The 23,998-nt window shown below is 41.5% G+C and overlaps 2 protein-coding genes across 3 annotated transcripts; one reads left to right on the forward strand and one right to left on the reverse strand.

The window, feature by feature from the left end:
- Nucleotides 1-3,323: 3,323 nt before the first annotated feature.
- Nucleotides 3,324-10,765, reverse strand: LOC109874044 (peroxiredoxin-4). Its single transcript, XM_020465788.2, has 7 exons — nt 10,429-10,765; nt 6,394-6,511; nt 4,272-4,388; nt 4,051-4,173; nt 3,692-3,822; nt 3,550-3,584; nt 3,324-3,434 (listed from the first exon to the last, which is right to left on the reverse strand). The coding sequence occupies exons 1-7, from the start codon at nt 10,640-10,642 to the stop codon at nt 3,384-3,386; spliced, it is 789 nt and encodes a 262-aa protein (XP_020321377.1). The 5' UTR covers nt 10,643-10,765; the 3' UTR covers nt 3,324-3,383.
- A 1,402-nt stretch (nt 10,766-12,167) lies between these two features.
- On the forward strand, nt 12,168-23,789 carry pdha1a (pyruvate dehydrogenase E1 subunit alpha 1a). Of its 2 annotated transcripts, XM_020465258.2 has the most exons (13): nt 12,179-12,456; nt 12,862-12,970; nt 14,877-14,897; nt 16,662-16,730; nt 18,415-18,588; nt 18,966-19,092; nt 19,250-19,341; nt 19,485-19,577; nt 19,691-19,846; nt 19,930-20,001; nt 20,124-20,191; nt 20,447-20,555; nt 22,524-23,789. In XM_020465258.2, the coding sequence occupies exons 2-13, from the start codon at nt 12,914-12,916 to the stop codon at nt 22,686-22,688; spliced, it is 1,203 nt and encodes a 400-aa protein (XP_020320847.1). In that variant the 5' UTR covers nt 12,179-12,456; nt 12,862-12,913; the 3' UTR covers nt 22,689-23,789. The 2 variants fall into 2 exon arrangements, with proteins under 2 accessions (XP_020320848.1, XP_020320847.1); XM_020465259.2 differs by lacking the exon at nt 14,877-14,897 and having other exon boundaries at nt 12,168-12,456; nt 22,524-23,779.
- Nucleotides 23,790-23,998: the final 209 nt, after the last annotated feature.

Consider the following 23,998-nt stretch of genomic DNA (forward strand, 5'->3'; position numbering starts at 1 on the left):
AAGTTTAAGGAAAACATCAACTCAAATTGCTCCTTTTGTAATGACCACCCAGAAACAGTTGTGCATCTTTTTTGGCATTGTATGCATGTAAGAAAACTGTGGCAAGACATCAGTAGGTTTATAATTGAACACATTTATGAAGATTTTACACTATTGTGGAGAGATGTACTGTTTGGATTCTTTACATACAATAGAAATAAGCGGAATCATTTTTATGTAATTAATTTCATTATTCTTTTGGCCAAATTTCATATACACAAATGTAAATTTACAAACAGAAAACCACATTTTCGTACCCTACAAAAAGAAATTGAACTGTATTTTAAGACGGTTAAATGCTCTACTAACAAAAAAGCTGTTAGAATTGTAAGTATATGCATGTCCCTTAAGGTCCTTGTGTAATTGTAATGTGATATTGTACCCCCTAGCTCGACTGTCTATTATTTGTAATCTATGTATGCTTGTGTTCCCTCATGTGCTTTATGTATTGATTTGTTGTTAATAAAAAAATAAAAAAAAATAAAAAAAAAGGGGGGTGCGTTCAGCAATGCCGCGTTAAACTCAGAAAAGTGCACCTGCGACAGACGAACACCAACGTTAGTGGTTTTCTAACAGCAAGGCTCAGATCAACATGGCAGTGTCAACAAACATTTATAAACAATCCGTTTTCTTTACAAAATGTCGAAATATACTTTTCTATACCCCCACATCATACACACTCAAATTGAAAACATGACGCGCGTGCAATTGTTTCAGAGAGGTATCCCCTGTAGCTTTTAGAATCACAGCAAAATTGGTTCCTGTTTCAATCACGTCAAAGAGTATCTATTATATTGACAAGATAGTTGAGTGACCGCTCCAACATTGGAAATACAAGTCCTCAAAAGATGGAAGGCAGGCGAGATCAGATGGGACCATTCTAGCAAATGAGAGAGCAGACATACTGTGAACAACAGGCACAATTAAAGTAGTTTTTCTAAAATTTGCAGGAATGCCACGTACATCCACTCATAACAGTACGTTTGTTAACAGCCTAAACATTGCAAACCTTTGGATCAAATAGGCCTAGTGTAATTCGACACTCATTGACCTCCACAGGAAGAAAAAAAACTCCACTAGGTCTGCTTATCTTACATCTTATCTTTTTTTTGGGGGGGGGGCAGGACCGAGTTCGGGAAACCCTGCATTAGCTGACCGTTGTCTGTATGTTGCAGTTGATGAGAAGCATTCGCAGTGACTTGAAGGCAATTTCATCAAATCTGCATGATCTTTGATTATATGGTTTTTGTAAAGTTATTTTTTTTCCCATAATGCAACACACTTTCAAAGGCGGTGACCATCGGACTAGACACAATTGACCCGCTCAAACGCGCTCCATTTTAGGACTTCTGCAGGCTGCTTAATGCTCATCTCTTGATGACAATGCATGTACAGTATGCCTACATCTGTCCATGCACTGTAAAGACTCTCTACAATAGGTTTAGGGTTAACTCTAATTCAGTCATATTTGCCTAGACTACCTACTTGACTTTGTGTAATGGGTCCATTTAAAAAAGTTTTTATTAAAATCAGTGCACAATGACACACACACACACACTTTTACTAGTATTGTAAATGGGTCATGTTTTATATAAAAAGGTAATGCGATAAATGCATGAAATGACCATCAAAGTTATGTAACCCATTTCTCTTGTCACATGGTGTACAGTATTTGTGTGACACCCACATTGTAAAAACAGGGTCTCAATGCCTTGAAGCTGTCCTACATGCATACACATCTGTTTCACAGTACCATCAGAAACACATAGTCCATGTGTTTATGATGTATCACAAGGCTGAGAAGGAATGGTCAATCAAGGGACATAAAAACAAATGTAGTTACGTGGTAGGCACATCTACAGAGTAATTATTGTTCACATTGGTAGGCACATGTAGACTAATTACATGTCACAGTTGTAAGTACCATAACCCTGTGTGCCTACACTGTAATTACACAGTACCCGCCTTTGTAACTTAATTGTAAATACATAGGCTTTAGGCCACTTAAACGTGAATCCCTGAGGTTAAGGGCCCTTCATCTCTTCTTTATGTCAACAAAATCTCCAATATTCTTAAGAAAAAAACACCTATTCTTGTCAAATAGGCCTGCAGTCTTGGCCAAACCTTTTGGCAGCAATATTGTACTGCCAGTCTGAGTTATGTGAAATCCCAGGATTTATTGGAAGTGTCAGTTAGTTATAAAAGTCTTAAGTAATTTAAACTAGATAAGACTGTATTTAAAAAATGTTTATGGCTCAGTCCATGGCATTGCTCTGCAAAGCTTCACAGTAGTGACTCAGATGTGCTACAATCTCCAGGAAAGCAGATGCTGGCATGATCTATAAACTTGTGACCTTAAACTGCCACGAAACTCTTTACGTTCAGATTCTCTTTGACTGGTCCTGCATGTGATATTCTGATGGCATTTCATTAATTGAGACATGTGACCATGCAGACCTACTGTACATGTTGTGTAAATTAATTGTGTGTGCACTTTGAGGTACATATTATGGATGTACTGTAGTTTCATTTACATTTAAAACATTTCAAATTATTTCCAGAGTGCATGTCCATCATATTCCAGAGTATTTATTTGTTATAGGACCCCTCCCCAGGAATGCCCAATACTCAAGCGACTAGTTTATAGCCAACTGTTATCTGGTGTCCAGTCCATTGGAGTGGGACATATTTGGCACACTCAACATATTATAGCAGAACAGCGTTTCCCCTATATTCATTTAGACTCCAAAAATATGACTAAAACTAGATCAAGTATGTATGTAAAGTATGTCATGTAATAATTCTCATCTTTGAGAACTAACAATCACCAAAATAAAAAACAAAGTCAGGGAGAATCTAAAATTCCCAAAATGTCATGACTTGGGGCACCATTATAGCATAGGAACACGCCATAAACCATGGCAAAATGTGTAGAGTTGCAAGAAATTAGTTTTAAAACAGCAACATTGTGTCTGCAGCCAAGAGTGCCTTAAAAAAAAAAAAGAGGAAAAAATGACCACACCCACTACAGTAACTTTGCCAACCCTGCTGAAAAAAAAAATCCTAGGAGAAACATTGAATACATGCATTTCACTAATTTCATCAACAGCGCCATCTAATGTCTCCCATTAGGAGAGGGTGACTCAGTTCCAAAAGGCATTATTTTGTTGTAGTTCGTGGCCTGTTTCTCATCTCAAAGGTAACCAGTTTACTCAGAGATCACTAGATGAGATTTAATTATGTCAAATATGCCTGTACATTGCTAAAACCAAACAGACACCAGATTATCAAAACTCTGTTTTTATTCTGAGCTTCAACCAAAGAGTTTAGAGAGCAAGGGAGGGTCAGTTCAGCTTGTCAAAGTACTTGAGTTTGCCCGATGGGTCTGGGATTATCTATGGAGAGTAATACACTGAATTAGTAGTTGTCTCAAGCAATGTCTATGAAAATAATATTTCTCTCATGCACGCACTTACTTGGAAACACACACACACACAGTATGAAACTCACCGTGTCACTGCCTGGCTTCCATCCTGCTGGGCACACTGCAAAAAGAAAAAGTATTTATTTCACACAAACTGTAAACAAAGACCATCCATAGCAACCACAGGTAGTTAAGTATCTAGCTGTAATATCTGAGAATGAACCATACCTTCACCATGTTTGTCAGTGTACTGGAAGGCCTGGACCAGCCGCAGGGTCTCATCTACAGAGCGCCCTACCGGGAGGTCATTCATGGTAATCTGCCTCAGGACTCCCTTGTCATCGATGATGAACAGGCCCCTGAGGGGGAGAATGACAACAATGATTGCTTCAGTTTCAAACTGCATTAATTTAGACTTCATGAACTTAAAACAGTTAACAGGTATTTTGTTGTACCGTTTTTCACTGAACCGATTTATAAAAGGAGGTTAATGAGGAAAAATGTTCTGGCTATAGCAGTTGTATCAAACCAATACTAGGCATCATCTTTTGTAGTAGTTTCTACTTCGTGTGTGAGTGTAACTGCACCGGAGTGTGTGTCCTGCATCCTCCAGGAAGACTCCATAGTCCTTGGAAATCTGGTGTGTGAGGTCAGACAGCAGAGGGACTTTCATTGGCCCAAGTCCACCCTGCTTCCTAGGTGTGTTGATCCTGTTAACATAAAACCAGAGGGTCAAGGGAAAAAAGCTGAAGTGCTCTGAAAAACTCCAAGCAATTCTGAAGAGGGGTGTGATGCTTATAAATCTTACCATGCCAGATGGGTGAATTGTGAGTCAACAGAGCAGGCAACAACCTCAGCATTGATGGCATGGAACTCGTGCACACGATCACTGAATGCAATAATCTCAGTCGGGCAGACAAATGTGCTGCAGGTACACAGTGTGAGGGTCATCAGAATAATACATAGCCAACAGCATTATTACTTTAGACATAGCATACTGCATTTTCATTCAGTCAATGATTCTATAATATAGAAAATGTCATGGTAAGAACTCAGCAAAGTGTATAAACAGTTACTACAGTGTATATTTTATGATAAAATACTAAAACAAATAGGCCAGACTCACGATTAAAAGCTGGGGTGTATTCATTACCCAATTCTGTTGCAAAAGTTTCTATTGGACAACTACAGGAAGGTTCCTCCCTGATTCGTTTGCTCCGTTTGGTTCTTAAACTAGTAAACGGTTTCCATTGCAAGAGGGAATTAATACACACCAGATTATTTAGATTTCTATTTGATCTTTTAGAGCAGTGGTCACCAACCTTTTCTCATTCAGGATAACTTTTGCAGTCAAAACAAAGCAGACCTACCGCTCAGATTGTTGCTTATTTTCTAATCATGACATAACTGTTTTTATTAGGTTCATGTAAAAAAAAAAAAATGTAGGAATGAGGTTTGGGCAGTAGGCCTAAACATTAACACAGCATATTACCTTTATGCCTGGCCTGCCAATATTGTCATTCTCAGACAGTATTAGATGTCAAAATTCGAGCTTTGATAACAAAATAGATAAATTAGTGTAGCACTTGCGGTGTACTGCGGAACATAAATTTTAATAATTAGCTTTTATATTTTACTGGGCAGATGGTAAATGCATCTGATTGTGCTTTCAAGACAACAGGGAACTCGGGAGAAAATGTTTTAAAAAATAAGTCAAATCATGACGAGTTGGATAACCTTTCAAAAAAAATTTTGTAGTCGGATCTCGCTTTTGTTCCTATGACTAGAGAAATTGAAATATTCCGCAATAGTAAAATAGACAAGCTGCTAATAATAATTTTTAAAAAGCAGAGCTATCGATAAACTTGGCTACTCATTCATTGCAGTTGCAACACGAGTGGAAGTAGAGAGAAACATTTTATATTTTTATTCAACACAATTACAAAAGTGTCGACACTGCTGAACAAATACGTAAACATGGCCTCCCAAGTGGCACAGTGGTCTAAGGCACTGCATCAGTGCTAGAGGTGTCACTACAGATCTGGGTTAGATTCCGGGCTGTGGGGCAGCCAGCGACGACCGGGAGACCTGTGAGGCGGCGCACAATTGGCCCAGCGTCGTCAGGGTTAGGGGAGAATTTGGCCTGCTGGGATGCCCTTGTCCCATCGCGCTCTAGCGAATCCTTGTGGCAGTACCGGCCCATCCACGCTGACTGCGGTAGCCAGCTGGACGGTATTTCCTCAATGTGCCGCGCGGCTCGACGGGGCCGTGTTTCGGAGGATGCATGGCTCTTGACCTTTGCCTCTCCCGAGTCCATACGGACTGGGACAAGACTAACTACCAATTGAATATCACAAAATTGGGGAGAAAAGGGGGTAAAAAGTCATTTAAAAAAATGTAAACATTAACTTACTCAAAAACAGCAGCTCTTTGCTTTATTGTTTGACAGTCTCTGAGGTCATGGTTTTAAAAATGATTACATCTTACGTAGGCTTGTCTCAAACTTTGCCATGGCCGGGGGCATGGAAGCTCTGTAGGCACAGTGATTTGAACTATCAGATTGGCTACATTGAGTGGCCAAAGATCTCCCGGTCCGCCGGGTAGGCAGAGTTAGTCTTTTCAGACAGAAAATAAAATAGTTAAAAATGGGAACACTTTGCTTATCCAGTACGCAGGGCTTCTGAATCAAGTGCACCTACCGCCAACAGCGCAACAAACAATAAAAAATAAAAAAGTGCCCGCCTTTATTGTTGACTTTTCTACAGAAAAGTTTGGTGATCGACTAGGGCTGCCTGGAATGTCGACCACTGTTATAGAGTAACAAAGTCACTAACAGAAAGTTACTAGCCTATGAACACATTTTCTGACAGTTGCAACCAACAGTACAGAGATTTGTTTTAGGATGAAGTTCAATAAAAGATAGTACTCACAAGTCCAGGGGGTAGAAGAAGAAGACTAGGTATTTCCCTTTGTAGTCAGAAAGCTGGAGCTCCTTAAACTCTCCATCGATCACAGCTGATCCCTCAAAATAAGGTGCCGGCTTTGAAACTGCAAAAATAAGAAAAAATATATAATTTGATAATGGTTCAAAGCACGAGCAAGCAAGATATTTGCTGATCACCTTTTAGGGACAAACAAATCAAAAGTCTTCAGATTCAAAATGAAAAAGTAACAGGAAGGGTACAAATCCTGCTGTGCACATGATTACTGCATTTATACTGAACAAAATATAAAACTCAACATGCAACAATTAACAATTTTACTGAGTTACAGTTCATATAATGAAATCAGTCAATTGAAATAAATTCTTTAGGTCCTAATCTACGAATTCCACATGACTGGGCAGGGGTGCAGCCATGGGTGGGCCAGGAGGGCATAGGCCGACCCACTTTGGAGCCAGGCCCAGCCAATCAGAATGAGTTTTTCCTCAGACAGAAATAGTCCTCAGTTTTATCAGCTGTCCAAGTGGCTGGTCTCAGATGATCCTGCAGGTGAAGAAGCCGGATGTGGAGGTCCTGGGCTGTTGTGGTTACATGTGGACTGCAGTTGTGAGGCCAGTCGGACAAACTGCCAATTTCTCTAAAACAAAATGTTGGAGGTGGCTCATGGAGAGAAATTAACATTAAAATTCTCTGGCAACAGCTCTGGTGGGAATTCCTGCAGTCAGGATGCACATTGCACACTCCCTCAAAACTTGAGACATCGGTGGTATTGTGTTGTGTGAAAACTGCACATTTTAGAGCTGCCTTTTATTGTCCAAAGCACAAGGTGCACCTACGTAATGATAATGCGGTTTAATCAGCTTCTTGATATGCCACACCTGTCAGGTGGATGCATTATCTTGGCAAAGGAGAAATACTAACAGGGATGTAAACACATTTGTGCACAAAAGAAGCTTTTTGTGCATATAGACATTTCTGGGATCTTCTTTCAGCTCATGAAACATGGGACCAACACTTTACATGTTGTATTTCTATTTTTGTTCAGTATATTATGCGTGGCGGACAACTAATAGTATTTGTTCATTGTTGGTGAGCAGTGTGCAGGTAGGCCTATATCTCAGGCCAGGCTTGTGGCACACTTGGCTATCCCATGGGGAGCATCACATCATTGGGTGCATATTAGCCAGAATAGATGTCGACCCCACTCTTGATTATAGCTGCACTGGGGTCAGACAGGATTCCTGTTTAGATTAAGACAACGCAGAGCCAGCGCGAGATATGGCTCGGAAAACAAACCTCAATACAGGGATAAGAACTGCGTTGTACTCCGTTATCCCAACTGTTACACCTCGAAGATTAAACAACTGCTAGTTTTTTTCCGTCCTGATGCTAGGTAGCAGTAGCCATAGCTACCATTATGGAAAGGCATAGGTTGAATAACAAAGGAGCCGATTGGCTGACACTACTGGTCTGAGGGAGCAGGCGCGTCGCACCAAACGAGAAGTATTTTGGTGTACGAGATTTGACGTTACAAGAGTTACAGGCTGTGTCGAGTGGTGGTGTCTCGTCCTTTCAGTCTGTTGGCCTGAGGTAGGACTAGATAGGTTTAGAGTGGAGTAGGGTGGTGGGTTTTTAATGAGTGTAGGGTTAGATGATTGGGCATTGGTTGATTTATTTTCCTTTTTTCAAGCAAAGTATAAGGGTTATACACTAGTCTAGTTGGTGGTGGTAATGCAACATTTATTGGATACCAACCGCTGTTAAACTTCGAAGAAGGCTGACACTGCCATTCCAAAATGGCTGGTGTGGCTTATGCTACCTAGCATGAGCTCAAAGGGCAGTTATTTCGTGTAACAGTTGGCATAATGGTCCTATTCAGAGTATAACACATTTCTTATTTCTTCTGATTTGGAGTCACACTCAAAATGAAAGTGGAAAACCACACTATAGGCTGATCCAACTTTGATGTAATGTGTGTGTGGCCTCCACGTGCCTGTATGAACACCCTACAACGGATGGTCTCCTGAGGGATCTCCTCCCAGACCTGGACTAAAGCATCCGCCAACTCCTGGACAGTCTGTGGTGCAACGTGGCGTTGGTGGATGGAGCGAGACATGATGTCCCAGATGTGCTCAATAGGATTCAGGTCTGGGGAACGGGCGGGGCAGTCCATAGCATCAATGCCTTCCTCTTGCAGGAACTGCTGACACACTCCAGCCAAATGAGGTCTAGCATTGTCTTGCATTAGGAGGAACCCAGGGCCAACCGCACTAGCATATGGGGCGGCAGCGTAGCCTAGTGGTTAGAGCGTTGGACTAGTAACCGGAAGGTTGCGAGTTCAAACCCCCGAGCTGACAAGGTACAAATCTGTCGTTCTGCCCCTGAACAGGCAGTTAACCCACTGTTCCCAGGCCGTCATTGAAAATAAGAATGTGTTCTTAACTGACTTGCCTGGTTAAATAAAGGTTAAAAAAAATGGTCTCACAAGGGGTCTGAGGATCTCAACCCAATGGCAGTCAGGCTTTGGCCTCTGGCGAGCACATGGAGGGCTGTGCTGCCCCCCAAAGAAATGCCACAGGACGCCACCGCCAAACTGGTCATGCTGGAGGATGTTGCAGCAGAACGTTCTCCACGGCGTCTCCAGACTCTGTCACATGTGCTCAGTGTGAACCTGCTTTCATCTGTGAAGAGCACAGGACGCCAATGGCGAATATGCCAATCTTGGTGTTCTCTGGCAAATGCCAAACATCCTGCATGGTGTTGGGCTGTAAGCACAACCCCCACCTGTGGATGTCGGGCCCTCATACCACCCTCATGGAGTCTGTTTCTGAGTCTACAACCTGCTGGAGGTCATTTTGCAGGGCTCTGGCAGTGCTCCTCCTTGCACAAAGGCAGAGGTAGTGGTCCTGCTGCTGGGTTGTTGCCCTCTTACAGCCTCCTCCACGTCTCCTGATGTACTGGCCTGTCTCCTGGTAGCGCCTCCATGCTCTGGACACTACGCTGACAGACACAGCAAACCTTCTTGCCACAGCTTGCATTGATGTGCCATCCTGGATGGGCTGCACTACCTGAGCCACTTCTGTGGGTTGTAGACTCCGTCTCATGCTACCACTAGAGTGAAAGCACCGCCAGCATTCAAAAGTGACCAAAACATCAGCCAGGAAGCATAGGAACTGAGAAGTGGTCTGTGGTCACCACCTGCAGAACCACTCCTTAATTGGGGGTGTCTTGCTAATTGCCTATCATTTCCACCTGTTGTCTATTCCATTTGCACAACAGCATGTGACATTTATTGTCAATCAGTGTTGCTTCCTAAGTGGACAGTTTGATTTCACAGAAGTGTAATTGACTTGGAGTTACATTGTGTTGTTTAAGTGTTGCCTTTTTCAAAAAAATAAAGGGAACACTTAAATATATATAGTGTATTCTGGATGGTTGCATCTCAGAAGTCTGGTATTGGCTTCCTTGTCACCTAGCCATCTTCTGTTTGGAAAACGCAGGAAATATGAAAGCGAATGGAGGCCACCTACTGAGAATTTACATTTCACCTGCCTCTTAACGAATGCTGATGAAGGCGTGAGCTCGAAGAGGAACCCACTTAACATAACTGACTGAGATGCATCCATTGGGATTGTGTGGTACGCAATTGTTATTGCGCGGATACTCGACAAAGTAATTGGAGCAACGTTTTGGCTTGACGTGTCCAAATGTACTAACTACTACTTATGAATGTTTATCTACAAGTAAAAGCCAGCAATATTACAATAACGCGCATACAAATGTTATGCTAACGTCAGTGGTGAACTTGGCAAGGGAAAACTGGACAATTTGCAGATAATTGGCACTGTGTCTAGCTAATCAAGTCAGCTAACGTTAGCTAATTAAGTTGCCTGCAGTCAAGCTAGCTAGCGCCGTAGCTAAAAACAAAAGTACCATATGCATATAATGTTGAGTAAAAAAATATATATATAATTTTAGAGTCAATGGGATTGTTAAGTACAACTGTACAGGGACAATACACACTTTTCGCCTTGCTGAGGTGCAGGGAATGGTCAGAGACGGGCACACGGAAAGCCTCTCCAGGGTAGACGTGTCCTCCAGCGTAATTGTGACACTCTTGGTCCTTTTTCCCATTAGAACCGTCTTGGGCTGCAGTGGAAAAATTGGTGACCAAACAAATTGTGCAAAACACACTTAAAATGTCCTTTAACATCTTCATATGAAGCATGACGTCCATTACACTGTCTTGCTAAAAGCACGTAGCTAGCTAGCTTCTAGGAAAGTGCAGGGGCGCTATTTCACGTGAACGCGCAATTGGCCTCGATCGATAGAACCTTTTCGCAAGGTACTTTCCCTTTCTCCTGAAAGGAGGTCGTCCTCCTTGTTCAAGTCAACAGAAATGGTTATTAGTGAATGATAATGATCGATTTGGGTATATCAAACTATATGAAAACGATGTGATGAACGCATATTTCCTATTTTGTTTATTTGATCATTCTTATTTTTGCATTCAAGGGTCCTCACAATATAGTTCATATTGTGTTACTTCATCTTAAACAGGGATGTGAAGGATGTGCAGAATCAAATCGAAGTTTATTGGTCACGTGCACATGGTAGAGTGAACAGCTTGTTTGTTAACTCCTCAGCAATGCAGTAGAATAACAATATCAATCAAAAGTCAAATGCCAAATACAAAAGAAAAAAAAAGAACAAGTAGTAATAAATATTTGAAGAAAAAAGAGAGAAACTAGGTCCCTGTATAAAAAAAAAATCATATACCAGTCTATACATCGTTTCTATTTATGACTATTTACCATTTTCTTTTGTATGTGCCTTCGAGGCTTGCACAGATTTTTTTTTTTTTTTTTTTCATTTTTCATTTCACATTCAAATACAATTACAAATGTAGTGCATAACGTTGTACATAACATGGATACTTACAAACAGTATCAACAAGTACCGTAACCACATAAGAATATCAAAACTCCTAAAAAAAAGTGCCTGACCAGTATTATTGGCCTATATTCAAGATTAACATGCCTCTAACAATCTCCAAAAACAATACAAACAATTCTATAAATAAAAATATATACATATGCACTCTGAATAAACCTCAGTGTATATCAAATATCTACAAAGGCTTAGTTTACATTTCAAAAGCAGTATGTGTTAATTGTACAGGTGCCCATGGGGCTGGGGATCAGAAATGTCCGGTGCGAGAGACAGGTTGAGGTTAGAGTAGTGCAAAGGGTGTCTGTCAGATATTGAGGCAGTGAAGAAAGTAGAGGAAGATGGGTCAAGGGGGAGGGATCCTGGGAGGATTAGTGTGAGAATTGGCTTTGGCTTTTTAGCATTCATAGCTATGGTTATCAACTGTACCACAGGGATGGAACATAAGTCGCAGAAAAGAGGTTGTGGTGGCAGCTGCATAAAAATATGTTGGTGTACGAGATTTGACGTCAGAAGAGTTACAGGGTGTGTTGAGTGGTGTCCTGTCTTTCCAGGCTGTTGGCCTGAGGTAGGATTATATATGTTTAAATAGTCAACTAGCGTGGTGTGTTTTTAATGAGTGTGGGGTTATGGTAGGATATTTAAAAACGATATCTTCCCTCAAAGTATAAGGCAGGACTGTCCAACCCTCTTCCTGGAGAGCTAGGTTCAGTACAACCCTAACTTAGCATATCTGATTCAGCTAGTTAAGGTCTTGAGCAGCTAATTAGTAGAATCAGGTGTGTTAAATTAGGGTTGGACTGAAACCCCACAGAACTGTAGATCTCCAGGACGAGGGTTGGGTTGCTTTTTTATATATATAAAAAAAAATACCCCAGTCTAGTTTCATTTAACTAGGAAAGTCCGATAAGAACACATTCTTATTTACAATGACGGCCTACCAAAAGGCTCCTTTTTGAGGACAGGGATAACAAATTAAAAAATACATGTAGGACAAAACACACCACTACATAAAGAGACCTAAGACAACATAGCATGGTAGAAACATTATTGGGCAAGAAGGTAGCGACAATAGCTCACGCGAAGCAGCCACAACTGTCAGTAAGTGTCCATGATTGAGTCTTTGAAGAGATGGAGATAAAATGGTCCAATTTGAGTGTTCCAGTCGCTATCTGCAGCGAACTGAAAAGAGGAGCGACCCAGGGATGTGTGTGCTTTGGGGAACCTTTAACAGAATGTTAAAGGTCGCTCCTCTTTTCAGTTGGTTGCGGTAATGCAACATGTATTGGATGCAATCCGCCGTTAAACATAATCGAATAAGTACCTGGTAATTCATTGTGCAATCAAATACTTGAAGAGGAACTCGCTCGTACAGAAAGAAGCCTGTGCTTCTGCAAAATCTCGAAGCTCGTGTTTTTATTTATTTTTAGGCGTAGCGCATGTCGTCATCTGCAGTCGACGTGGATTTTGTCGGTAACGTCATTTTGGTAGCGTTTGTTTTGACAGGCAGGAAGGACGGAGGGGAAAACCTTCTGCAGATCGCTGGCGGCCAAATAGTATGCAAAAGATGTTGACAATAATCTCCAACGTGCTGAGGGGTAGCGCAAGAAGAAATGTAAGTATTATTTATGTATAGTATTTTACTATAGGATACACATGACCGCTTGTCCTTTTCTTAAAAAACGAGACGAGCTGCGGTCCTGACCTTGCCATCCCGATAGGCCCCGATTCGTACCCGTACCGCAGTAACTTGCTAGCCGCCCTTGGCTTTAGCTAAATATGACTTGGCAAGTTTTAGGTAAATCTGCGAACTAGCTATAATCCAAAGAATCATATGCCTACTTAGTTAGCTGCCAATTTGTCAAAATAGTTATCATCGCGGTGCGTTCAATATTGCCTGGATTGGGAAACCCGATGTTCAATTCCATAGAATTCTACGTCGGACAGAAAGAGTTTGAATCAGGAAAGTGATCGATCACGACCTCAACAAGCCAGCATGTTGAATACAAATTTATTTCAACGTACTTTACCGGTTGTCTGTGCGGTTGGATATTTTTGCTGTTGTAATGTGTGACAATATGTCCACAGGAAGTATAATTACATCTCCTTTTCAAGGCGCTGGTAGTTCATTCCGTTTTCTATTACCCAAAGCATGTGCAGAACCATGTAAACACGTGCATGTGTCTTGTGCATCTATTTTTATATTGTTCGCATGTTTCAGGTGATAGAAATGCAATGCCAGCGCTTTGACAAGTAATTAAACTGTAATGAAACAGGCAGGGAGCAGGTCTCGAACCCTCGACCTTCTAGCCCGACGTCCGGCAGGGTCGATTTGCGCGCTTATAAACCCAGGGTCGTTACAATACTTTCCTGTGGTTATATACTTACCGCCAAAAGGATCAACCACACGGGCAACCCGTAAAGATAACTTTTCTCATTCAAACTCTCTTTGCCACCATGTCAGCTTTTAATCAAGATATCCAGTGCTAAGTAGCAACCGTCTCAATTATGAGAAAAAGCTTTGACGAAGGCTCATAGGTGAATAATGGTAAGTAGAAGTACCGGTAATGAAAAACCTTTTATTAATTTATTTGGTAGACATTTCTTTATTTTGACCTCTCCACAGTTCAGTGGAAGTGTAAACTCTAACAGTCTATTTCCTAGAAAAGTATATTGGCGGCGCGTAAAGAATTGTGCTATTGTGAAGCAAATTTTCTGTAGTTCTACCAATTCATTTTGATTGTTAGTTCTCAGAGATGGTATTTAAAAATAAATATAGTTCAATATATTTTCTGCGTGCATTTGAAAATTATCACTTAGAACCACCTAACAATTTTCTATAAAGGAAAAACCCCTGTATTTAGCTCCAATTACTAATTTTATTCATATTAAATGGATATATTTAGGCTATGAAGCCATTTATCTACTTCCCCAGAGTCAGATGAACAGCTAGCATGCTAACTGTTGCTGTAGACTTCCACTAATTGCGCTAATGTTAGACAGCATTGGCTTGTGAAATACCTTTAACTAAGTGGCGCAGCGGTCTAAGGCACTGCATCTCAGTGCAAGAGGCGTCACCGCAGTCCCTGGGTCAGTTCCAGGCTGTATCACATCCGACTGTGTTTGGGAGTCCCATAGGGTGGCGCACAATTGGCCTGGGGTAGGCTGTCATTGTAAATAAGAATTTGTTCTTAACTGACTTGCCTAGTTAAATAAACTTCCTTCATACTGGACTCGTAGACATAAAAATGCATTCCACGATGGTATTCTGTTGCAGCTAGTGATATTTTTTTTTAATTAGAGGAGGAGGGAATTAATATTTGCAATGATTGGCTGGTCACCATGAATAACACAACTCAAATATTTGTGGCACAGAATTGTCAGAATTTTCCCTTTCATGTCTGACAATAAAATCTTTCCTGTGATTCTCTAATGTAATAATCTCTTTATATATTGATGTCTCCTGTTGTACTCCCTCACTGCTTCCCTTCTCTGGTTCTCTCCCATTGGCTGCCTGATAGGGAGCCCAGGTTGTGTCAGAGGTAAGATGTGGGTTTTACTGTAGTGTAGTCGGTGATACAATCCCTGTGGCACACCCGATTCTGCCTATTTTGTGCTCCATCTTTATTCCTAATGGTTTCTTTCCCTTTCACATGTTAACATTATATTCTATACTTTCACTCATTCATTTAGTTATTTATTTGGGGTCCAATTACAGAATAATTTAACATTGCATTTACCCACCCCCATAAGAATAATTTTCATTTGGAAATGTTCTCGTTCAGCAATTATGCTATGCATCATAGACCACACTTTAACAGAAGCAGAAATGGTATCTGACCGACTAACGCTAGAACTACCATCACCAAAAATACCTCTTAAAGTGGACCAACCAACCCGGGAATGAAACGTTTCAGAACCTGACCTCAGTACTAACAGGGGTGCTTCTGACTCATCCATATTTGAGCTTCAGCTGGCAGAGAGGAGCCAGAATACTGACATAGCGTTGCTTCAACACCCTGAGATTGCACTTAGCAGAGCTACAGCTTGCTGGGAGTAGTGGCAGCCCCTCTGTATCTTACTCTCCTCCCCTCACAACCATTCTAACTTTTACAGTACTTTGCCTGATGCTGTGAGCCGCCTGTTTTCTCTCACTAACACCATGCCCAAACCAGACGCGCACGTGTGTCTGCCATCGTGCACAAATGGTTTTTGTCCCCCCACACCAAACGTGATCACGACACGGAGGTTCAAGGATCAAAACAAACTCTGAACCAATTATATTAATTTGGCGACAGGTTGAAAAGCATAAAACATTTATGGCAATTTGGCTAGCTAGCTTGCTGTTGCTAGCTAATTTGTCCTGGGATATAAACATTGAGCTGTTATTTTACCTGAACTGCACAAGGTCCTCTACTCCGACAATTAATCCACACATGAAACGGTCAACCAAATCATTTCCTCCTTCCAGGCTTTTTCTTCTTTGGACTTTATATGGAGATTAACAACTAACTTTCATAAGATGCATTACCACAACTGACTTCAGTTCATCTTTCAATCACCCATGTGGGTATATGTTCCTAAAAACCAATGAGAAGATGGCACATGGGTATGGCTTCTAAAACCCAATGAGAAGTTGGGAGAGGCAGGACTTGCGTTCTGCGACAAATAGAATCAACTTCTATTTTAGCGCCTGGCAACGTAGATGCTCGTGAGCAGTGTGGGTGCAATGAATGAATAACATGTATGTCTACATTTATTTTGCAATGCTCGTGCACGCGACCCGACCGGTGTGGTCAGCATGTAAGGCTATCCCATGGTGTGATCACTCATATTCCTTAGTGCTTGAATTTACTGGCTGTGTGAACCTGCCCACCCTGAAATTTGGTCTACAACACAATAACATATTTCTCCTTCATTAACCATTCACATTTGAACACACATTTGATTTTCAGAGTGACGGAAATATTCTAGATATGTCTTTTTCAGCCAATGAGGCATTCTTGTTAGTTGATTGGTTCAGTGTTTTTCAAGACAATCTGACTTTTCACCGGTGCTTGTCAGTGACAATGGAGTGTTTCTTCAGTCTCATTGTGGTGTGTGAATCAACCTCTGGAAGTATAGCTATGTTCCATACCATAGTTTTTCACTCTACTTCTCACTTTATGGGTCTGTCCTACTGCAGATGCTTTTGTGCGACCTCTCCCGGCTTGCCCAACCGCAGGTCTTGCTAAGTAGATTTGTGTTGTGAAAAGACGTGATGTCCGGTTAAATTAATCTCTCAAGTGTCTTCTGTTTTATTTTAGGCTGCCAGTCTGGTGGTGGCATCACGCTCGTATGCTGATTTCACTCCTGAGGCCACCTTTGACATAAAGGTAAAACAAAAAATACAGTGCCTTGCGGCCCCCTTGAACTTTGCGACCTTTTGCCACATTTCAGGCTTCAAACATAAAGATATAAAACTGTATTTTTTTTTGTGAAGAATCAACAACAAGTGGGACACAATCATGAAGTGGAACGACATTTATTGGATATTTCAAACTTTTTTTACAAATCAAAAACTGAAAAATTGGGTGTGCAAAATTATTCAGCCCCTTTACTTTCAGTGCAGCAAACTCTCCAGAAGTTCAGTGAGGATCTCTGAATGATCCAATGTTGACCTAAATGACTAATGATGATAAATACAATCCACCTGTGTGTAATCAAGTCTCCGTATAAATGCACCTGCACTGTGATAGTCTCAGAGGTCCGTTAAAAGCGCAGAGAGCATCATGAAGAACAAGGAACACACCAGGCAGGTCCGAGATACTGTTGTGAAGAAGTTTAAAGCCGGATTTGGATACAAAAAGATTTCCCAAGCTTTAAACATCCCAAGGAGCACTGTGCAAGCGATAATATTGAAATGGAAGGAGTATCAGACCACTGCAAATCTACCAAGACCTGGCCGTCCCTCTAACCTTTCAGCTCATACAAGGAGAAGACTGATCAGAGATGTAGCCAAGAGGCCCATGATCACTCTGGATGAACTGCAGAGATCTACAGCTGAGGTGGGAGACTCTGTCCATAGGACAACAATCAGTCGTATATTGCACAAATCTGGCCTTTATGGAAGAGTGGCAAGAAGAAAGCCATTTCTTAAAGATATCCATAAAAAGTGTCGTTTAAAGTTTGCCACAAGCCACCTGGGAGACACACCAAACATGTGGAAGAAGGTGCTCTGGTCAGATGAAACCAAAATTGAACTTTTTGGCAACAATTCAAAACGTTATGTTTGGCGTAAAAGCAACACAGCTCATCACCCTGAACACACCATCCCCACTGTCAAACGTGGTGGCAGCATCATGGTTTGGGCCTGCTTTTCTTCAGCAGGGACAGGGAAGATGGATGGAGCCAAATACAGGACCATTCTGGAAGAAAACCTGATGGAGTCTGCAAAAGACCTGAGACTGGGACAGAGATTTGTCTTCCAACAAGACAATGATCCAAAACATAAAGCAAAATCTACAATGGAATGGTTCAAAAATAAACATATCCAGGTGTTAGAATGGCCAAGTCAAAGTCCAGACCTGAATCCAATCGAGAATCTGTGGAAAGAACTGTAAACTGCTGTTCACAAATGCTCTCCATCCAACCTCACTGAGCTCGAGCTGTTTTTCAAGGAAGAATGGGGAAAAATGTCAGTCTCTCGATGTGCAAAACTGATAGAGACATACCCCAAGCGACTTACAGCTGTAATCGCAGCAAAAGGTGGCGCTACAAAGTATTAACTTAAGGGGGCTGAATAATTTTGCACGCCCAATTTTTCAGTTTTTGATTTGTTAAAAAAGTTTGAAATATCCAATAAATGTCGTTCCACTTCATGATTGTGTCCCACTTGTTGTTGATTCTTCACAAAAAAATACAGTTTTATATCTTTATGTTTGAAGCCTGAAATGTGGCAAAAGGTCGCAAAGTTCAAGGGGGCCGAATACTTTCGCAAGGCACTGTATACACGATGTGTAGCTGATTTTGATGCTCACAGTCTGCCGTGTTGAGTTCTCATTGTGTGTTCTCCTGCAGAAAGTTGACCTTCATCGTCTGGAGGAGGGCCCACCCCTGACAGCCACTCTGACCCGGGAGGAGGGGCTGAAGTATTATCGTACCATGCAGACCATAAGACGCATGGAGCTGAAGGCTGACCAGCTCTATAAGCAGAAGATCATCAGAGGCTTTTGTCACCTGTATGATGGCCAGGTTAGGAGACACAATCTCACTCACATATTGTATAAGCAAACATACAGTTTCACATTAACACACACTATTGCAGGCTGGTGGGAGGAGCTATATGAGGACAGGCTCATTGTAATGGCTGGAATGGAACAAATGGAACTGTATCATACACATAAAACATGTGAAACACGTTTTTGATTGTGTTCCATTTATTCCATTCCAGCCATTATAATGAACCTGTCCTCCTATAGCTCATCCCACCAGCCTCCACTGACACACGCACACACTGCATTCAAATAGCAACTAGCATTTCGCTGCACCTGCAATAACATTGCTAAATATTTGTGACCAATAAAATTTGATTTTAATTTGAATGCTCAGAGATTGTTATTCTTTGATAGGAAGCCTGTGCGGTTGGCATTGAGGGGGGTATCACCCTGTCAGATCACCTGATCACTGCATACCGTGCCCATGGCTACACCCTCACCAGGGGTGGGACTGTCAGGGAGATCATGGCAGAGCTCACTGGTGAGTGGACTTGACTCAGTCCAATAGAGAACCCTAATAAGATCTAATCACTGTACTTTGAACCTCTGATTTTATCTCTAAACATTAAAACTAACCTCTTTCGCTCTTTTTGTTTTCTTCCCTCATTTTGGTATTTTCTTCCTTTGCTGTCTCTTAGGTCGTAGAGGAGGCATTGCTAAGGGCAAGGGAGGCTCTATGCACATGTATACTAAAAACTTCTATGGAGGCAATGGCATTGTGGGAGCTCAGGTAATTCCCGAAGGCCTAGCGTTATTCCTTTATCTTAGATTTGAAAGAATCCCATTTAGATTTTTTTTTTTTACCTCATTTGCATCTGGTTTATATCCGATTCAAAGATTCACAAATATAACACCTGCCTAATTTCCACTCAGGTACCGCTGGGAGCCGGTGTAGCCCTGGCCTGCAAGTACCTGGGCAATGATCAGCTGTGTGTCAGTCTCTATGGTGATGGCGCAGCCAATCAGGTTTGACATAAGGCATGCTTCTTGAACCCTGCATGCATTAAACATATGAAGGACACTCAACTTCAAGTTTTTATTTGACCCCAGCTGTTGACAGAATTTTTATTCATCCACAGGGTCAGATCTTTGAGACATATAACATGTCATCTCTGTGGAAGTTACCCATCATTTTCATCTGTGAGAACAACCAATATGCCATGGGCACATCAGTAGAGCGCTCTGCTGCGAGCACCGAATACTACAAGAGAGGAGACTACATTCCTGGCATTAGGGTAGACCGCTAACTAATATATTCAAACTCCTTTACCTCTTACAAAATATATTCTGTAGTCTCACACAATGCATCTGTATCCAGGTGGATGGGATGGATGTCCTGTGTGTTAGAGAGGCCACCAAGTTTGCAGCTGCTCACTGCCGATCTGGAAAGGTGAGCATCAACCTTAGTGGGTAGGATGGTTGATTTGTTTCTGTGTGTACTGTGTACAGGTTTGTGTGTTTTCAGTTGAAGTAGCACAACTTAAACTTTCTCTGTGCACCACCTGTGTTAAGGGTCCTATCCTCATGGAGCTACAGACCTACCGTTACCATGGACACAGCATGAGCGATCCTGGGGTCAGGTAAAAGTCTACATCTATATTGTTATTATTGGATTACTATTGTTGTTATTGACATGATTATTGTTACATACCTATGTTGTTTTTTTTACTCTATCAGTGCCAACACACCAGGGATTCAGCTAAGCTTTCAGTGCTCTAATATATTGCTGTCCCTGCACTCTGCTATGTCCCCCAGTAGCCTCCTCCCTGCCCTCCTACCCCCCTGTAGTGACACTGCATAGCCCTGATCCCTACCCGCTCTTCCCCCTTCCTCAGCTACCGCACACGTGAGGAGATCCAGGAGGTCCGTAGTAAGAGCGATCCCATCTCCATGCTGAAGGACCGCATGCTCAGCAACAACATGGCCAGCATAGAGGAGCTCAAGGTGATTCTCAAACATTCACTAATATACTGCACATTCAACACAGTATGAATAGGCAGCATATACAGGTATCTGGCATAATAAAGGAAATGCCAACAGTGTCTTCACAGGGTGTTGGTAGGGCTGGGCAACATATCAAATTATTATTTATTTTTTTACACAATATTCCAAATACCTGTATCACAAGAATCTAGCTTTCTTTTTTATGAGAGCTTATGTCTGTCCGCTTATTCTCTATTGGTCTCTTTCGTTCCTTCTGCTGTGACTGTACACCTTCCCATTTACACACAGCCACTCTCCTACCTGGCACTCACTGTTAACTTGAAATGACACAACGACAAGGTTCCAGTTTAACATACTTTACTATACCGTGTGAACATTCCCCTCAAGGCTAGGTCCATCAACAACTAAACTTCCCGCGCAGGTGCCCTCTTGACAGAGTGATATCCCCGTAATAATAGAAATATATACTTAAAACATTAACTTCACACTCACGACAACAAAGATGAAACATCACTTCTTCAATAAGTGGTTTCAACTCGCTATTTGATGTTTGGTATAACAGAATCGGGCATATTGAGACATTATTTGACTGTAATAGATGAGAAATGTATCTTTCTAAGAATACCCTTTTTATGTTTCAACTCAAATTGTGCAAAGAGCAGACCCTACTAAAACGGGAGTATCAATGAACATTGATTCTGGAAAATATATACGCAGTTTGTTGCGCGTGACATTGCGGTACCATGTACTGCTAGCAGCATTTAACCCACAGACTGTTAGACTAGACAGCTCGTATGTGTTTTATAAATGTGCAATAGCCATAAAAAAGTTATTATATAAGGAATTAGCAACTTATTCTGAGAAATAAGGTAGGCCACTTGATTTCAACATCTGAACAAAGTGGACAGGCTAGCATGCTGTTCAAACAGTTGGAGACAGAAGGGTGTCTTCATAACAATTCAACTGTTTTACCTTGTTAGCTAGCAAATAGATCCAAGTTTACTTTAACTGTAAAGATTAGCTGGCTACTCACTAGCAAGTGTGCTTGTGCTTGAGAGATTGTTTGAGATCTGTGTTAATTTTCTATAATGCCTGCTACAAGAAGTTGGTCATTAGTGAATGCCTTATGTGTGGTTCTCATTACATTTTCAATAAAAAGGGCCATTCTGATAGACTTGAAAGCAAGATCATTGATCATAAAAATAATTAAAAGCAGGTTAAACATGTAATTATTAGTGGGTCTTATGGTTGTGGAAGGCTTATATTTAGCCTAGGTATAATTTAACAAGCCCTGACTTCATTAGAGTATGTTTGAAATGCAGTGTATTTTAGCAAAGCTTCTTTAGAGAAAAAAATGGATGTATGATTTTAGGCCATATCGCCCAGCCTTAGGCGTTGGGCCACCATGAGCCGCTTCAATGTGCCTTGGCATAAATTATACAAGTGTCTGGAAGTCTATTGGAGGGATTCAACACCATTCTTCCATGATCAATTCCATCATTTCATGTTTTGTTGATGGTGGTGGAAAACGCTATCTCAAGTGCCGCTCCAGAATCTCCCATAAGTGTTCAATTGGATTGAGATGTGGTGACTGAGACACACCCACACACCATTTAAACCCCCTATGCTCCCTTGAGGCCCCTCTTTCAAAGTTACTGAGATCTCTTCTTCTAGCCATGTTAGCCAAAATAATGGGAAACTCAGCATTTTTGTACATGACCCTAAGCATGATGGGTTGTTAATTGCTTAATTAACTCAGGATCCACATCTGTGTTGAAGCACCTGCTTTTATACTTTGTATCCCTCATTTATTCAAGTGTTTCCTTTATTTTGACAGTTACCTACACAAAGTCAAATAGCTGCATTTTTTTGAAAAACGCATGATTATTGACACATTGAAAATAGTTACAGCTGACTGAAGCATGTCTTTGAGGATGCAAAGACTTCCCTTGTCCTGTATGTGTGCAGGAGATTGACATTGCGGTGAGGAAGGAGATTGAAGATGCTGCACAGTTCGCCACCACAGACCCCGAGCCCCCTCTGGATGACCTGTGTAGCCACATCTTTGCCAACGATCAGCCCTTTGAAGTGCGTGGTGCCACCCCATGGACCAAGCTGACGTCGACCAGCTAAAGTAGCGTTTCCCAAACTCTGCCCTCGGGACCCCAAGGGGTGCACATTTGTTTTTTCCCTCGCTCTACACAGCTGATTTAAAACAATCAAAGCATGATGATTAGTTAATTATTCGAATGGGTTGTGTAGTGCTAGGGCAATAACCAAAATGTGCACCCCATTGGGTCCCCAGGCCCGAGTTTGGGGAACCGCTGAGCTAAAAGCTCTTGTGCCCCACCCCTTTGTCTCCCAGGCCCTTCCCCTATCCTCCAACAACGCACATTTGTCTTTGCACACATCACCTTCTCCATCTCAGCCAATGGCCTTCATGGACTCTAATCTCTCGCCCCAAAGAAAGGCTCTTTAACAGAGAAGTTAAGAACCTTTCATTGTCCCTCTCCAAATGTTCTGAGACTGGTCACATGGACCTATTGTCCTTATCAACATTACAGGTGTAGTTACTCCTATTCAATGATTGTGGTTGGTTTTCTCTCCAAATATAAGATTAAAAGGTATTTTAAATAAAGTGATTTACATTGGGATTATTTTTTGTCATGCCAAATCAAATCTGTGCCTGTGGGATCTTCTCTGTTTCGACCATGAGCGTCTCTAGGCTGCGGGTCACTCATAGCAGAACACAAACACTGCAGAGCCGCATGGATGAAGTCTGGATATTGTGGTGTGATGCTTCAGAGAGATATTATTAAATCATGTTGACCTCATGCCTTCACTATCTTGTCAGTCATACCCCAACTTTGTAGACAATGATTGTCCTTCTAAATCATTATTTGCCCTGCTCTCTTGTTTCCTGAATTTTTTTCTTTTTTATTCTATCAGCCTCGTATTTATTGCTGAATGTGTTTTGTAACTGACATCCCAATGCGGTTTGTTCAAACTACAACTACTTTAAGCAGGAATAGAAAATGCTGATTTTTTGGGGGGGGGGGGTCGTCAACTGTTACAGTGGATAATGGTCAGAGAACAGTGGGGCACTACACACAGATCTGTCCTAGTTTTCCCCCAGAGATGCTAATGTGTCAGGAAGTGTATGTATGCCTTGATTGTCTTTGTACAGTCTATCAAACAAATAAACTTTGAAAGAAAGCTTTGTATACAAATGTGTCTGAAGTGTGAATGTGTGATCCTTGTTCTAAACAAAAGGCATGGATGGGGGGCTTAATGTTAAACAATTACATGGCTATTCAACTTATATGACCCTATTGTGATGTAAGTTCTAGGTTACATTTTCCATGTCACATCGAGGCTTATTGCATATTTGATCAACTTTAACCTAGTAATTGCTTATCATCACCTGTTTTGATGCCATATCA

This window comes from Oncorhynchus kisutch, linkage group LG29, assembly GCF_002021735.2.
Source record: "Oncorhynchus kisutch isolate 150728-3 linkage group LG29, Okis_V2, whole genome shotgun sequence".
NCBI classification, from domain to species: Eukaryota; Metazoa; Chordata; class Actinopteri; order Salmoniformes; family Salmonidae; genus Oncorhynchus; species Oncorhynchus kisutch.